Source organism: Colossoma macropomum, unplaced genomic scaffold (genome assembly GCF_904425465.1).
Source record: "Colossoma macropomum unplaced genomic scaffold, Colossoma_macropomum, whole genome shotgun sequence".
NCBI lineage: Eukaryota > Metazoa > Chordata > Actinopteri > Characiformes > Serrasalmidae > Colossoma > Colossoma macropomum.
In genome coordinates this window covers 5195210-5213854 of record NW_023494802.1, presented here as the reverse complement: position 1 = coordinate 5213854, position 18645 = coordinate 5195210, and the positions used below count along the sequence as shown (strand labels likewise).

Sequence of the window (18645 nt, the reverse complement as noted above, 5' to 3'; positions counted from 1 at the left end):
TGTTAGCTTGAAGATGTGCACATGTGTTACTTGGGCTATTCTGTGCTGGGCTTTCGGGTAGTTTGTGTGGGGTTAGTGCTGACCGTTTAGGAGAAAGTCTATGGCTTGAAGTGTCCTGGCTGCCATCATGAGCGTAGTTGCACTCTTAGGGGGGTTTTGTCTTGCTCCAAGGTTAATGAGTAAGTACTTAGCTTAAAACTGTTATGTTTAGTATGTCTTCTTCTATATAATTGTCACAATAGAATAATTTGTGGCCTTGTCATAGTATTTTGTGAATTCAATATAGTAACCTGTGGCTCAATATATTAATTTGTGGCTTTAATATAGTAATTCCCTCACCTTTAAAGTCATATGTTTACTGTGTCTGCTGCTATATAATTGTCACAATGTAATAATTTGTGGACTCAATATAGTAATCCATGGCCTCAACATAGTAATTTGTAGATTCAGTATAGTAACTTGTGGCTCAATATATTAATTTGTGGTCTCAATATAATAATTTGTGGACTCAATATAGTAATTGTGGCATCCATATAGAATTTCATGGCCTCAGCATAGTAGTTTGTAGATTCAGTATAGTAAATTGTGGCCTTAATACATTAACTTGTGGATTCAAAAAAGTAGTGTGTGGCTCAATATAGTAACTTGTGGCCTCAGTATAGTAATTCATGGCCTCAACATAATAATTTGTGGATTCAATGTAGTAACTTGTGGCTCAATATAGTAATTTGTTGCCTCAATATAATGATTTGTGGATTCAATATAGTAACCTGTGGCATCCAAATATTAATTTTTGGCCCCACTATATTAGAAAATAATGCCATGTAACCTTGGGGACTCCGTAGTTGTTCCCATTGATGGAAGCTTGCAAGCTAAAGAACCAGCAGGTTACTGTTAGCTACTAAAAAAATAATTAATTTTCCATGATCATTTTCTAACCTATGTTTACTGCTTAGAACTAAACAGATTGTTTTTGTGATGTTTTTAATATATGTAAATTAACTCTGTTCTGCCTGGCTGCCCTGTATTGGTCCTCATTCAAGAAATAGTCCAAGCTGAAACACCCCTTATAACTTCAGAGTGAATGGGCAGGGCTAAACTGCTGTAGACTGCATAGGGAGGTATAAATGTGTGGGTGGTTTTTCGTGACATCACAAAAACAATGAATTTCTAAATGGGCTGTTTTTGCAGCTTAGTTTCCATAGTTGGACTGTGTGGACTGGTGAGTGAATGGTTTGTTTAGAAACTTTAACAATATTTACATAGAATATCTCTGATTTATTTAAGAATAGTGTTACAAACTCCTTTATTAAACAAAAAAGAGAAAATATAGTTTTCCAATATACAGGCCCTTTAATCAGAATTCTGATGAGGTATTTTCAAGTAGTAGCTGCTTCGTCATTGTTCACCCCTCTCATTTTGGAGGTTCAGTTACCTTTATTTTAGTCTGGAAAAAGAGATGAATAGAGCCTAACAAACTTCCCAACAAAGTTCCTATGCTGATAGATTCTTGATGAACTAAAAAGTTTCACTTCACTTCTGTATGCAATGCAATACTTTTTTAGTTGTTTACGTCTTTATTTCACTGTAGTAACATAACTATTGCTTATGTCACTCTTTTACCCACGGATATATGAGCAGGCCAGACTTCTTCAGCCCACTTCTTCATAGTCTTGGTAAATAAGGGCCTTAGTGTGATGTTTAGTGTATGTCAGCCTATGTTCTGCCGGGTCAGATTTCAAACAGAAAACAGTCTATAAGAATCAGAAACACCTTCTAGTCCACATTTGTGTTTTAAACGGCGATTTGCATTCGAAGCATTTGGGAGCGGTGCTGTCATGTTCCACTGCTTTTCTGAGCCTGAAGCCTCTCTTGGCAGATCATTAACTGCTGCCCACAATTGCATAAACATTTTTACCATGTCTAGATAAACAGCAGAGCTGCAGAGTGCTACCAGAGCTGCTAGCTGGCAGGACAAACCAACACAAAGCGTGGTCAGGGGCTTTTCCTCTCAAGTAAAGAATGATTTTATTGTGGAGATTCCCGGGATATTCTTGACTGATGCAGTGCAGGCGCCTTATAGAGTCTCTGCTCTCTGCTTAAAGCAATATTTCAGTGCCAAATCTAATTTACATGGTTCTTCCCCTTTCAACTAAAAGTAGTAAATTAGCCAAGACATGTTTGGTGTCTTGTTAAAGGAATTCGACCAATTTTTTTTTTTTTTTTGACAAATTTCAGCATAATTCACTGGTTGAGATGTGGACAGAGTCATTCAGCGTTATTTGGTGTGAAATGGTTCATTGTAGAGAAACTTATATTCTCAGATTTCTTTACAGTTGTGTTTATAGGAACCAGAGGTCACAACATCTACGACACGAATATAGCCATTTTATTTACTATCAAAAACCACCAAGCTTTCTGAGCTTTCATATGTAATGTTGGTGAAGGTAAAATGTCAGAAACTTTTCATTAGGGACTGTTCTGCCTTAGATCACTCTTCATATACCCCTTCGCCATGAACAGGTTAAAATACATGGATTAAAATACATTTCAAGCCAAATGTAAATCACAAAACCATCATAAAGCAAATGTCTCAAGCAAATGTCAGGCATGAGGCAGCACAAACATAGCCATTTAATTAGGTTTTAAACGCTTCAGACGTCTGGTTCCCATCACCACCACTGTGAACAATTCTAACTTGTAATTCTAATTCGTAAGTTTCAGAATGAAGCATTTCACACCAAACCACCCTAAATGATTTTGTTAACATCTCGACCATTCAATGAGAAAAAGATGGTCTCTATTCAGGCTTCAAGATAGCTGCTATCACTGTTTTAACTATGCAACATATGTTTTGTCCAGTTTCATGAACAACAACATTTCATATAGTGTCAGAAACTCTTTTTGAAAATGAATTTTCCACTGATTTGTAAAAGTTTTTGTGTAATTACATCATTAATATGCAAACAAAGTCATTCAGAGTGGTTTGATATGAAATAATCCTAAAGCAACTAAAGCAACTAAATTGTTCACAGTGGTGCTGATAGGAACCAGATGTCTGAAAAGTGTATTGCTTCTGAAAGCTCCTGAATATGCCACCTGATGCCTGAGACATTGAGTGCATTTACATGCACTTAATAATCTGATAACTGCAGAAAATCAGATTGTGTCAATTATCTGATCAACGCATTTACATGCACTTGAGAAATCAGATCTTGGGGAAACTCCAGGTCTACATGAGTCATGCAGTAATCTGCTTTGGATTTCTGCTTTGCAACCGGCCAATAAACTCACTCTTGTGATAGTACAATAACGGACCTAATTAGCCTATGCTACTTGTTAGCGTGATGCTAATTGCTAGGATATATTGTAAAATCCATTACTTGTTAGCTTCTTTAGCCTCATAGCTCCAGTAGAAAACTAAAGGAGCAAGCTTCAGACACCAAACACGTCTAAGCTATCACATCTTCCTACACCACACTTTCATTGGCCGATCAAATAAATATGTGGTCAAGCACAAAAACTGTTTAAATGATTCTTTTAGCCAAACTATCCCTTTTATTATTACTAGATGGCAAAAGCCCTCATGGTCTCCAGTGCACATGTTGTCAGGATTTAGGCAGGTAAAGGCAAGTACAAGCTGATTTTTATGTTTAGGGACATGAAGTTCAGCCAGGAAAGGCTGCTCCAGCAGACATGTGTAAGGTCACCCTTACTCATGTTTTTCTGCTGTTGTCTGTAAACAGAAAGGCAGGTGGCCTGTTGAGGACATTCTGTCAGTGTCAAGTCAACACAAGCATGATAAGAATCTGAAAGCAGTCAGAAGAGCTTCTCTGAACAGAAATGCAGTGATGTGCATCTGCGGGTGTGTTACATGCCATGTTTACATGTGTGTGCACCTGATAGTGACAAACCTACATTTATATGTCAGTCTGCAGAAGGTCAGAAGGTCGAGAAGATCTATAGACAAAAAATGCAACCTTGGGAAAAGCGGTCAGGCCATGACCAAGACAGGTGAAGATACGTGTAGCAAACACCTTAACCCCCTTCAGTACCATTGATGGACTATATTTGGACGGAAAAACTGTAAGCAAACTGGATTTTCATCTTCATAGCAGGTTAAATCAACATTTATGAAAGTGTTTTGATAGTGTGTGAATGCTAATTTGCTGTTTTATCTCAGCCCGGCCTTGACCGAATAGCAGCGTCCTTGTGGAGAGGTGCAGCAGGCGGTTCTCTTACCTCCCTTCTACCCCTTATTGCTCACTAGCTGCTCAATGCAGAGTCCCACTAGCAAGCCTGCAGAAAGAGACTACATTACATTAAAAAAGACAGCAGAAATAAGTAATACATTGAATTGCCTTCAAATGATTACATCATGTGTAGATTATATCCTATATTCATGTTAATGTAATAAATTTTGTTTATGTTTTAATTCACACACATTATCTAAGCTGCTTATCCTCCTTGGTCACAGGGGGAGCTGGAGGCTATCCCAGTGGTCACTGGACAGAAGGCAAGAAACACCCTGGACACGTTAGCAGTCCATCGCAGGGCGGACACACAGACATTATGATGCTGTCAGAACAAAACCTTGTCTCTCTATTTTTGTCATTTTTCAGTTTTTGGCACAATTTGAAAGTGCCTGTTGCCCTGTATATTGTTTGTAAATTTCATGATAAATGGACCAAAAGAAATGACCCAAAATTAGTTGGAAAACATCTGGTTCCACCGACTTATATTAAAAGTGAAATATGTTTTTTCCTTCTCCTGTAAAGTTACCATTTTGGATGGAGACAGTTTTGTTCTGACAACAGCAATACACAGTCACAAACACATTCACACCTAGGGGCAATTCAGCTTCTCCTATTGGCCTGTGTTAGGAAACCCTCACAGACACGGGGAGAACATGCAAACTCCACACAGAAAGGACCCTGGTCACCCAGCCGGGGAATCGAACCCAGGCCACTGTGCCACTGTGCCACCTGTTTTAATTCAATGATGTACATATTTGAATCACTTGAAGTAAGAGCAGTGTAATTTCTCAGTGTTCCTGAGGACATGCTAGCGGAAAGTATTGCTTAATTGCTTGTATTTAAATCTATTCAAATGTAAATCCCAGCTGTAGGGTGCAGACTTCTCTACGAAACCAATCTAGTAATTATATTTGTGCTGAAATCTCGAAAACATTCACACCATTTATTTAAATTGATGAAGTCACTCTGACAAAATGTCTTCAAGATTTTACCCCACTTACTCTGGCTTGTGACTTCGAGGTGATTGCCTCAGTGAGGTGTGAAGCCTCACAGCTGGCATTTACATTTGAAAAGGAAACCTGAATGCATTGAAAAGCTGTTAAAAGCTAAACATTGAAAAAAGATTCATTAAAAAAAATCCTTCATTCTCCACACCCACACCAGCCGCAACAGTCAGAGAGATCTCTGTATGCTGACTCATCCTGAATGAACCCCCCCTCCCTGTCTCTCTCTCTCTCTCCCTCCTATCATCCCTCTCCTGTTCAGTTCTCTCCCCCTCTCTCCTTTCTCTCTATCACTCTCACTCTCACTTTCTCTTGCTCTCTCTCCCTCCTGCAGTAAAACTTCTATCTCTCCTCCTCCCTACCTCCCTTTATCTCTTTTTGTCTCACCCACCATCTCTCTCCCACTCTCTCTCTCTCTTTATCACCCTCTCTCTCTCTTTCGTTTTTTTCTTTTTTTGTATTGCTCTATTTCCTTCTCCCTTTCTTTGCCATTCCTCTCTCCCTCCTTCTCTCCTCACAATTTCACTCCTCCCAGCCCTCTCTCTCCATTATCTCTTTCCCTCTTTCCCTCTCTCCCCATTATTTGTCTTTCTATCTGTCCATCACTCAACAATCTGTCTCCTTCTCCTTTTTCTCTCTCTATCCTCTTCACTCTCTTTCTGCATTCTATCTATCTCTCTTCTCTCCTTTCCTCCCCATCTCTCTTTTTCTCTTTCTTTCTCTCTCTCTCACTACCCCTCTCTTCATTATCTCTCTCCCAACCTCCCTCTCTCTTCACTATTTCCCTTCCTCTCTCTGCCTCATACGTTCTTCTCCCTCTCTCTCCACTCTCTCTCACTCTTTCCTCTTTTTCTGTCTTCTCTTGCCCTCTCACTCTCCCTCATTTTTTCCAATCTCTCTCTGCCTCTTTCTTATTCTCTCTCTCTCTCTCTCTCTCTCTCTCTCTCTCTCTCTCTCTCTCTCCATTATCTCTCTCCCTGCCTCCATCTCTGTCCACCATTTCTCTCTCTCTCTCTCTCCTCTCTGAGTGTCAGTGTATCACCTTTCATTAAATTCGGTTTAGCTGGAGCTGCTCATGCTGCTAAATCATGTTACATAGAGACTTGTACAAAGACGTATAACATGTGTCTGAGTGTGTTGGTGTGAAATGCGTATCTTATAGATTTCCTTACGGGTGTAAAGGCCTCTGTGTGTCTGCATTGTGTGTTCAGACCGGCTGGTTCTGGTCAGGATTTGCCCAGCTTAAGATCTGGGTCACTCAATCGACAACACGCTGAACACCACAGGTGACCGTCTGGAAGAGCACACACACACACACACACACCCCTCAGATTACCTCTGTGTAATATGAGACCGCTGTCTGCGTTAATGCTGGCTGAATGAATAGGTTATTTTACAGTAGCGCCTCCTGCTGGCTGGACACATGACTGATATTCAACATAATCAAAAGCTTTCAGGCACCTTTGGCCACTTGCTTAACAGGGATACATTTAAAGCTGTAAATTTACATTTTATGATGTAAACTTCTGATGCCCACTTTTGTTTTTTAAACTTTTTAACTTTTTTTAACTTCTGGTTACTCTCCAGTCAGTCTGTAACCCTTAGAATTGAACATGCTGATTTTGTTGACTAAAATACTCCTTACACCGTCAGCATGAATGGGCAGACCTGTACTGCTGTAGGCTAAATAGGAGGCTATATATAAATGTGTTGGGTTTTGTGACATCACAAAAAGTGATTTTTTTTGTTTTGAAAACATTTATGCGCTACATCAAACCCTTCTATTTAAAAAGGTGGGGAAAATGTAGTTTTCTATGACACAGGCCCTTTAAACTGAAGGTCTATAACTTTTTTTTTTTCACTTTCCAACACGTCCCTTTGGAGATTATGCACAGCTCACTTAAGGTCAAGGGAAAAAATGAATGCCAAGACGTTTTACGCTAGTGACCATTAACCTTTCAAAAATGTTTTAATAAGCACATTAATGGATCTTCAAATGACATATTAAAGGAATTCTCCAGCAGTGTTCAGCCTAATCTAAACTAGAATCTTTATTTGCACCTGCCCTTTAGCTTCTGTTATAAATGACTTTCAGGTCAACCCACATAATTGGCTCTGGTAGTCAACTGTATTCTACAGATAAGGATAATGGAGATCAAGCTGAAAACGCTGCAGTATTACCTTAGGAACTACACACACACACATATATTTTTCTGTATATATATATATATATATATATATTTATGACACGTGGAGATTTAGGTATTAAAAAAAATCATAATTCACTCTTACATGATATTTTTCCAACCTCCCTTTAAACAGGCTGTTTTGCTCTTACCTGATTTAAGAGTAATATGTCTAAATGACCTCTGTTCTGATTGAATGCACTGTATTATGCCTGATTCAAAGAGCAGCCTGATTCAAACACCCCTTATAACTTTAGCATGAATAGGCAGAGCTAAATGAGTGGAATCAGTGGATGTGTTTGCTTTTGTGACATCACAAAATACTGAATTCAAAACTGTTTTTGAGGCTTTAATTTCCATGTATGGATTGTATGGACTGGAGAATGAATGGTACATTTAGAAACAAATGCTTAGCTACATAGTACTGTGTACTGTTTTATTTAAACAGTACACAGTAGAAAAAAATGATGGAAAAAGATTTTGCCATGACTAATGTCCTTTAATTAGTGATTAACAGTAAACATGAGAATGTTACAAGAAGGCAAAGTGTCCTCAAATGTTTGACAGGCCATGCATGTGTGTCTGGCATGCGTCTTAGAAATGATATAATGACTTTGGCTTTTGGCTTTTTCTTTTTTTATTGAACACATCAACTTTTTTTATTATTATTATTTTTTTAAAATACATCCATTTCATCAATACATCCCTCCATGCTGTACAACGTTCTTTACATTCAATAAATGCTAGTACATTCTAAACTAGTACATTCATTAGTGTTCACAAGGTGCTCAGACAAATGTTACTATGGCAACATTAGTTCCAGCATAATTAATTTGGGATTAATCCAATTAATTAATCAAAGTTAACAAAAGAATCTCAGACTGTAGTGCAACTGTGAATCTGCTTCTTCTAAACACTCCTAACATTAATCTGTGACAGCAAACACAAACACATATACACTGTGACCTTCAGATCACACTGAAAAACAAATGCACATTCATTTCCAGGGAATTTCTATTTCAAGTGCTTGATCCTGTGATCACACCTTGTCCTAATTAACAACACAATCTCAGAACAAGCGCTCTCTCCATGGGGTCTCTATTTACAGGGCTGTGACCCTGCGCTAATCAGATGAGGAAGAGCAGCAGATTAGGCTCTTTTTAAGCTACATTTTTTCCTCTGCTTGATGCCCAGTCACTGTGACTTTGTTTTCTGACTCAGCAGATAAGCTCCATCAGTGGACACCAATACATCTGTCTTGATACGCAATACGCCATAGGGAAAAGAAATACATGTTTCTTTTCACATATTAATCAAATACATTTTAAAATGCATGAAAATGGCCAAATATGGCCTTTTCTAATATGTATGGTTATCATGATGTTTAATCAAGTATATACAAATTATTTGGCCAAAATAACATTTTTAGGCTATTTGTAAACATGGAAATGTGACAACAGCCTGATGCATTGTTTATATAGAATTAGAGATTTAATGATGCGCTGAAATTCCGTCATCAAACTGAAACGTTATGAAGTCCGAGATTTACATCCTCACTAAAAATAACACATTCCATCGTCGGTGAGACGTTCATATAATAAATAAACATTTCAGTAAAACTAATAGATGATCAGTTGTTTCTAAAATAAATGCCTATCTTAAGTAATCTTGAATCTTGAATACAGGCCTGAACTGACACCCCTCATTGGCTGGCACTAAGGTTGGCAGGCCTTATTGCCCATAGCTGAGAGAGGGTGTATATTTTTCAACACCTTGCGTGGCTAAGCAAGGGCTGAAGTCTCAAATTCCCTTTTCCACAATCACTGACCTGCTCTCATTGCAGCAGCTAGGCAGAGGTGGGGAGTTCCATTTACTCAGTTGGTGGATTTGTATTTTTAAATTGTAGTACTTTTACCTATAAGTATGTTTGTGAGGAAATTAATACATTTTTCTCGGTTCCGATTTCACATTTAGTTCCCAATTCTCTTTTTAAGTTTTATTTTCATTCTGCTTTGCTCACACCTCTCACTTTGGAGCTTTAGCATTTTATTTTAGACCAAAAGTAACCAACAAGTTTAACAAATGTTAGTGCCTATGCTAATAGAGGCTAGATATACTATAATAATAGTATAATTTTCTTTAAAGTTTTAAGCAACTTCGATTGTTTTGGATATTTTACTCAAATAATTTTAGTTTTCCAAAAAGAAATGCAATTTAATAGCAAATATTAGCACTTTTCCAAGCTAGTTTATGCTGGTCTGGTGCTGGTTTAGCTCGTCACCCAGCATGGTCATGCTGGTTGACCAGCATACCAGCATCCAAAACACAACATATCCTGGTTTTGCTGGTGACCAGCCATGGTGGCCTGTGCTAGTTTTTTCAAGCAGGGTTAGCAAATATTACTTAATATTAACTTTGATCCTCACACATTTATGTACTACTTGAATGGACAGTTTCCTTAAGGTATAATACATTTGTAGATGCTTTGTCACTTTTTTTTTTTTACTAGTTTCCCAATTTTTTAAAAGTAAACTCAACATTTACAGTTTGCAGTGTGGATAATGTCATATTGAAAGAGTTTCTGCAGCTGATACTTTTTACTCAAGTTACTTTACATTTTGCCAAATCATTATTTCATTTGAATACAAGTTAGGCTCCTCTACCCACCTCTGCACTTAACTAATGCCATACAGTTCATTTACACTCACAAACAAATAAACCTTTCAGCCATTCATACAGAAGCACAGAGGTAAAATAAAGTTACACACTCACAATCAACATGCTTAAGTAGTTCGCAAATCAGATACTAATAAATGATTTTATGGTTGAATCTACACACAATAGAATACACTGTATAAGAACACACTATTCATGATTATAGACATTGGGACAGACAAATACATCATGGATAGACACTGTGCAAATTAGCATTTTTGACCAAAAACAAAAAAGATTTGTTGACAGATCAAACAAACACAAGGAATATGTCTGGTTTTTCCAGGTGTAAAATGCAGTGCAGTAAATGAGGGGTCATTTGCGAGGAAAACACATTTTAAAATTTTGTTTGACAAGTACACAGATCTTAACGTCATTATATCATACATAATGACAAAGATTTGATTCAGGAGTCACTAATTTAATTTGGCCAGCCAACACTAGCTAATATTGCGCATGCTAATCTGCATTGGAGACAGTCACTTATCAGACATTAGCATGACATGCTATTTCTGACCTAGGCCTAAGACAGTGCTACATCTCATGAATGTGTTTGACTTTAATATACAGACACCTAAAAATAGGTTTAGTCTACCATCAACCATCAGATAGACAACAGCAATATACACCATACTGCAATCTACTTAACCTTCTATTTGAGTCATTTAACAGCAGTCTGTAGTTATATGTGCATAGTTAACTACAAATGCTCAAACAAGCTAATTTTTAGCTTTTAGCTAACAGTTTAAAGCTGTAACTATGGTAGTTGCATCTGCAGTTATATGTGCACAGCAAGTGAATTCCATCTTCTCAAATGTTTTGCTTTTAGCTTAGTTTAGCTTAGTAACTACAGCGGTTGCAAACAGAACATTGACTTGAGATCTATGGGCCTCGTTCACCAACCATTCTTAAGAAGAAATGTCTTCTTAAAACCCACTTATGCAGTTTTCATGAGGATTCTGACATTCACCAACATTTTCTTATCTGGGCTCTGTTCTTAGGTAAGAACAGAATCTACACACAATCAAGAGCACAGAACTGAGAACAATTTTGCAGTTCAAGAGCACGTCATGAATCTGATGTAAACCTTTTCTTAAGACCTTTCTCAAGAATAAATTTAAGAAAAAACTTGGTGAATGAGGCCCAATGATATTTCCTAGAAATATTTTGGACAAATTAGTATATTAGTAGTCTAAACTCCATTGACAGTCCATTGTGCTTCATTTAGTGCATTTGCACATAGTTTAACTGTTAGTTCCTTCAGCCATTTCACACATTCACGCCAACCCCAGACCATTCACAATTCAAACAAAAGCAGTGATTCGTTGGGCTGAAACTGTAAAAAGGCTGTAAGTCAGTTGTCTTGGTTGAGAGCAGCCTCAGGCTAGCTGCTAAAGTAGAATCCATAGGCTAATTTACTGCAGCACTAGCTATACTCTTTCTTTGTAAAACATATGACTCTCTGAGACGTGAAGTTGGGGAATATGCTTCAGTGTCAGCTCAGATTAGGCGGATGCTGCCCTTTAAGGCACAGAATCCAAGAACAAAGTGGGGAGAGCTTGGTTGAGGATTGGCCATCCTCGCAAGCACATCAAGACTATTAGCTTTAGCATGATGCAGAGTGGGCTGCTTCAAAACAAAGCATCCTTTAGGTAACAGAAATGAACTTGACTAATCTATGAGTGCATGTAAAGGGCCAAATCACAGTCCATATAACAACAAGCTTTGCAGTGCTAGCTTGCTAGCTAGGATAGCTAAGCTCTACGTTACTAGCCCTTCTTTTCCCCTCTTTCCCTCGCTCTCCTCTTTACCGCAACAGATGTGGAGATGGCTTGTAGTGCAGGGTTAGCTGGCGTGAGCTGTATCCTGACATCCCAAAGCCCATAAGGCCCAGCAGCATGGCGAAGCGTGATGCCAGGGGCTTCTCCCTCTGCAGTTCGCTCCGCACCGCCTGAGTCTGCAGTGGAAGAAATGATAGGGGTCAGTACGCCAGGGCCTTGTCACCATGCCTATCATGTCTATCCCAAAAAGTGCCCTAAGTCCTGTGATTCACCTCTGGGTTTGACTTTGTGATGTCAACAGCATGCAGACTTGAAAGCGCTGGGTTTAAAAATGTATTTATTTATGCATTTGGCTCACCCGGTGCAATGTTGGCTAAGCAAGTATCGCAACCAGTAAAATTATATTATTGGTTATATTCATTTTTTTTTAAATGGGCTCATTTGTTATCTGCAGTAGCTCAATTCAAATTCCAAACATAATGCAGCTCAGTGACAAACATGGACGCCTCCATAAAAGCAAGTATTGTTAGCAAGCCAGCTAACGTCAGTGATACGATATGACTTTAACACTGATGATATATTTACCTTCTCAAAACAGAGAACTTTATGGTAGATTTAACACTAAATGTTGACTCATCTAAAGCAAATCGCTACTGTCAGAGGAAAACATTGTATCTCCATTTTTGTCGTTTTTCAGTTTTTGACATAATTTAAAAGTGCCTGTTGCCCTTTACATTGTGTACATTCATGTAATTTCATGATGATTGGACCAAAACAAATGTCCCACAATGACCTGGAAAAATGTCCGGTTCCATTAACTTACACTGAAAGTACAGTATGTTTTTTCCTTCTCCTGTAAAATTTATGAGGAAATTCTATTCTTTTCAATGGAATTTATTGTGACAATTGATTTCACATCCCAAGTTTCTGAGGCAAATAAATTTCGTTTGCAAAATTTTATATCAAATTCAACTTTGGTGAACTTTTGCATGCAAATGTGCACTTTTGACCATTAGTGCTCCTTGGCTAACCAAACTGCACACAAATCACACTGTCACACATCATGCCAGTTATCTATAATTTCTACAGTAGCAAAAGTAGCTACAGCAAAATTATACTCTCATAACATACAATGTAGTTACCTTTTGTGTAATTCTTGCTTATAGTTAACAAATGCATTAGCTCGCTAACTGCACCAACATTGAAGATTTTTTTGGACAATCTTCTGGTTGTTCCCATTTTGCATGGAAATGCAAGCTGCAATCTGTAGCCTGTGAGTGTATGCTGGCCATGGTTTTGATATAAATAAAAGCACAGCAATTTCCATCCATCCTGGCTCTCTGCCTGAAGCCTAATTTTGGATGTGCCTTTTTGTTTCATTCTCATTTAGTCTTTCAGCTGAAATGATGAAGACATTTGTGCAAATCAGTTGTCATTATGCATACAGCACTTTTTAAGAGCATCTTAAGAGAAAAGATAATGTTAGATTGGCTTAATTGCAGACACTATTTAGAGGCTGAATACTGTAATCTATGTCCTGTGTATAGTTAGTGAAACTCTGTGCAGGCCTGATGCCAACAGCTCTTAACAAGTCCACCCAAACATTCATTGTTTTTTTAGGCTGTAACATTTGTCACCTACAGTGATGGAAACAGATAAGCCCAGTAGCATTGGCTGTCTGAAATAGACTGACTTAAAGATTTAGAACAAGCATGCTATTTGACGAGTGATCCTATTAAGCAGAATTAATTAGAACCTAAGCAGGTCACTGGCAGCTGTCCAGGCTCATTCAGAGCTAGAATAATCCTACAGGTGAATGGTTCACCTTTACACCTTAACACTGTTGCAGTAGGTCGGAATGGATATCACCTGCTGGAGATATTAGCATGACTTATCATCACTGCTTAACACTGCTATTAATGTCACCGTTAACTATCACTGTGTGACACAAAGAAACCACAAAATAATTTCAATCAGATCAAAGTGTGTATTTTTCTTTGGGTTCATGATGCAATGAACCTATGAATGAACTCACCTCCATCAAAAATATTTTTAACATGTAAACCGTTACTGAAATATGTTGAAATAATCTACTGAAATTAATTATTTTCCTTGAAGTAATTCAAATTACTGGCATTGTTTGCCTATTCTGAATCAAATTAATTTTCTTTTAGAAAGGATGTCCACTAACTGTCTGCATTATTCTATCACTGAGATGTGTACAAAGCCATTCATAGTGGTTTCATGTAAAATAGTGTACTGTAGAGACATTTCTTGACTCAGATCTTTACAGTGGTGGTGATAGGAACCATTTACAATCCAAAATGACCAGTGAACCTCCACATTTTCTGAGTTTCGTATGTAATGTTGATAATGACAAAACAGAAGTAAATCTGAAAAAATACGTTTTCTTTGGTGCATACCACCTTGCGTGTACCCCTCTGTTATAAATGAATTTTGAAAAGTACTTTTTTATGTCAAAACCTTATGTCAGAACTATTGTAAATCAAAGGGCCTCATTTACTAATATCTTGCTACGTTTTTTATTAAATTTGTTCTTGAGAAAGATCATAAGAAAAAGTCAGATTCATGACGTAAATTGTTCACACCTTTGTGCTTTTGAGTTTGCAAAGATTGTGTTCTTACCTAAGAACAAATCCCAAATATAAAAACATTGGTGAATGTCAGAATCTTTGTGAAAAAAAGCAAAAGTGGCAGTTTTTAGTGGTGTTGAACTTTTTGGATGTCTGTCACCACCACTGTGAACAATTATGACTGGGTAGGTTTCTCTACAAGAGAGCATTACACATTAAACCAATGTGAATGACTTTGTTTGCATTTTAATATTGAATTTTGTAGAAATTGAGAAAAATCTGTAAAATTCCCCTTTAATAAACAATATGGTGTAACAGTTATGATGTAAGCCAGTATCTGTTGAATATCGATGAGAAGATTTACAGATGTGAGGTTGGTACAACAGTTAGTCCTAATGAAAAAAGCAATACATTTAAATCCACTGGACTACAGGCCACTCACCTGCAAGTAGCGGATATATCCAGGGGTCAAACGTGGCAAACGGAAAAACATCTCAGTGCTTCCTTTTTCTCCTTTTAGGTCACTTCCCTGGCCAGAGACCCCCAGAAGCCCCCTCTCACACACAATACAGTGTCTCACACACACACACACACCGTTGCCTCTGGCCTGTTCTATCTGCTCTCTTCAGACTATTACCTCCACAGGGCTTATAAGGCCCAGACTGCTTGTGTAATCAGTCACATGTCTGCTTGTGCATCCCAGTGTGTCTCTATAAGTGTCTGAAAGCTCATATGTACACTTGCAGTGAAAAAGAATTGCCCAAAGGTCTTTTTTTTCTTTTTTGGTAATAACCAATGACATCCACCATTTACATCCACCAACAATTTACATCAACACATGAATGAAAACCGGCTCACACTGTTTATTAGTGAGTTCATTCTACACATATATCATGTAAAGCCAGTTTTGCAGGCCCAGATTAAGCCTAAGCCCAGAGTAAAAGGTATTTCCCATGGTGATTCACTGTTGGCTCTGTAAAACTGGGTGTGATCCATGTCCGCTCTAACGAAAATAGTTCTATGATTCTCGCAGCATCAACATCTCACATGTAGAACTGCAAATGTTACAGATGATACTGAAAAAACACGTTTATGCCATTTCTTGTTTCAAATGTGCACATCACTTCTACATTAATAGACTATATTACATCATAAATAGATTTTGGTCAAGTGGCAATGGTGTACAAATTTGAATCAAGTCTGTTCAGTGCATTACTTTTATAGTGTAGACTTACCAAGAAAATAGACCCCTTTATTGCCTTTGTTGGTAATGATCTGGAATATGAAATATGAAAAGCAGACTGACTACTTACAAACCCAATTCCAAACAAATTGGGGCAGTTGGAAAAATGTAAATCTAAAACAGACAGCAATGATTTGCAAACCCTTTTTTTTTGAGCATATACACTTAGTACTTAGTCTAAATTTGATGCCTGCAAAATGTTCCAAAAAAGTTGGGACAGGTGCATGTTTACCGCTGTGTTACATCAACTTCCTTTTAACAGTATTAAGCAATCATTTGGAAACTGTGGACACCAATTGTTGTAGTTGTTGTAGTGGATTTTTTTCTGGGGTCTTCAGCCAGTCTAGCACCTGCACTCTCTTACTACAAAGCCATGCTGTTGTAACACATTCAGAATGTGGCTTGGCATTGTGTTGCTGAAACAAGCAATGACATCCCTGAAGAAGACGTCATCTAGATGGCAGTTTATGTTGCTGCAAAATGCATCTGTACCCCTCAGCATTAATGAGCTACCAACTAACACACCCCCATACCATGACGGATGCTATTTTTTATGCATGTAACAATCAGGATGGCCCTTCTCCTTTTTAGGCCCAGAGAACACAATATCCATTATTTCCAAAACAATCTGAAGATGGACTCATCAGACCACAGCACATTTCCACTTTGCAGTCCATCTCAGGTGAGCTTTAGCCCACAGAAGTCAGAGATGTTTCTGGATGTTGTTGATAAATGGCTTCTGCTTTACATACTCTAAGAGTCTTAACTTGCATTTGTAGATGCAGCGATAAACTGTGTTTACTGACAAGGGTGTTCTGAAGCATTCCCGAGCCCATATTCATTACAGAAGCATGACTGTTTAATGCAGTGCTGTCTGAGGAATTGAAGGTCATGGAAATTCAGTATTGCCTTGTCCTTTACATGCAGCAATTTTTCTAGATTCTCTTACCTTTTAATAATATTATGGACTGTAGATGGTGAAATCCCTAAATTCCTTGCAATTGTGTGTTGAGAACCATTCATTCACTGTGTTGCAGGCATCAGCTTTGGAATTCATGCATATTTACAAAAATCATCAAAGTTGGTAAGGTAAAATATTAAATATCTGTTCTTTGAGCTGCTTTTAATTACATATCTGTAAAAGAGAGCTTGCAAATCACTGCTTTCTATTTTTATTTGCTTTTTACCTACTGTCCCACCTTTTTTTAATTGGGTTTGTACATTACGCTGATTTTGGAAAAAGGTTTGGAATTAATGTTTTCAATAACATAAGTCCAATTTGGTTGTGGGCAAATGCATAAAATGATTCATGATGTTCATCCTGTTTAACTTCAGAGTTTTCAGATAATTCAAATAATAAAAATACAGAAATGTTAATTTGTCCAGAATTTTATTAATATCCAGAGTTCATCATGGTTCTAAATGTGGAGCTGAAAGTCGAGGCAAATAACTTGACAAAAAATGACTTCAAAAATAATAATTACGGTATATTCTTTATTTTTTTAATTACTCCTTTTTCACCGAATTCTTAGAATATTCAGCATTTAAAAATGCCTTCTGGTAAAAAGCTTATAAAATTTATATCCACATTGTTTGAGTTATTGTTGGTAAAATAACCAAAATTCTTAAAATGGCAAGTGATTCCAAACTTTTAAATGGTAAACATGCCATTAAATGTCAAATTCACATTGAACAACCAACTTTCAAAGCAACCAAGCATTCCATCCAAATAGTCAGAGCAGATTTGAGTAATTATTCCAGTAATTATTCCAAAGAATTCCATCAGCATGAACAGAACTTGCATGAACATGCTTGGACGCTGTGTGCTGTTGGTCACAGGTTAGAGGTGGAGTTTTCAGATCTTTTTGCAGTTCAGTTTTCAGTCCAGTAGTCATTTATGTTGTTCCCCAACTGCTTGTTTTTTCCATTAGGCTAAATGTGAGAGTTTTACTGACAGCATGTACATGGTTATGTACACAAATTGAACTTTGCCAAACATTTGTAATCCTAAATGATCGACTTGAGGGTAAAAATAAGTGGATTTGGATCAAAGGGAGTTTTGGTGACCCACGTGATCAGGTCTCGAGTGGGTCAGTAGGGTTGGGCTGAGCTGGGTGCAGGCTGTTGGAGTCTTGCGTTGTCAATCTTCAATGGATTTTTTCAGGTCACGCCAGTAGACTCTTTTTCAGTCACTGTGATGGGAAAACAAACAGGCCTCATTGCAGTGCTGCAAGATGGTCTAGTTACTTGAACTGAATTGAATTTAATGGAATTGAGTTGAACTGAACTGGTCAGTGTTGGAATTTAAATCGGCCGTAGGTTTTGCTCAGTGTTTTTTGGTACATGCAATTTGAGGAGGAACAGTTTTCTGCAACCTAAACAGCAAATACATGAAGTTGGAGGGAAGCCACATTTGTATTTGTATTTGGTTTATAAATCTGATTCAGATCAGATCACTGGACATACAACTCAGTTTGACCTGTCAGATTGGATTTCACAAGCGTTGTTTTTATCATTTGATGCATGGCGCTTCTTAATGGCAGAATGTGCAATGAGAAAATCACACTTTTGCTTGCACCCTCAAAACATGTACCTAAATTTGATGTGTATGTAAAAATTTAATCTGAATGATTAACAATCAAAATCTTTTTTTCAATTATCATAAGATTTTTGCACAGCAGCACTAATCAAAGTATTATTTTAGTGTCATTTATTCATTTATTTATTTATTTATTTGCTACTTGTCTTCTTTAGACCTCTTATTTCATTTGCATTGTTGTTTCAATTTTTATTTATTTATTTATTTATTTAATGTAATTTCTAATTTGGGGAGCCCCACAACCCACCCACCCCAAATCATATTCTT

General features: G+C 37.5%; 1 protein-coding gene across 1 annotated transcript in view; it reads left to right on the top strand.

The window, feature by feature from the left end:
* The first annotated feature begins 62 nt into the window (after nt 1-62).
* cmtr1 (cap methyltransferase 1) overlaps nt 63-18645 on the top strand; it is a 40642-nt gene continuing 22059 nt past the window's right edge. Inside the window, 1 exon segment of the mRNA XM_036591279.1 lies at nt 63-179. Within this exon segment, the coding sequence (XP_036447172.1) occupies nt 128-179 (52 nt within the window). The 5' untranslated portion in view covers nt 63-127.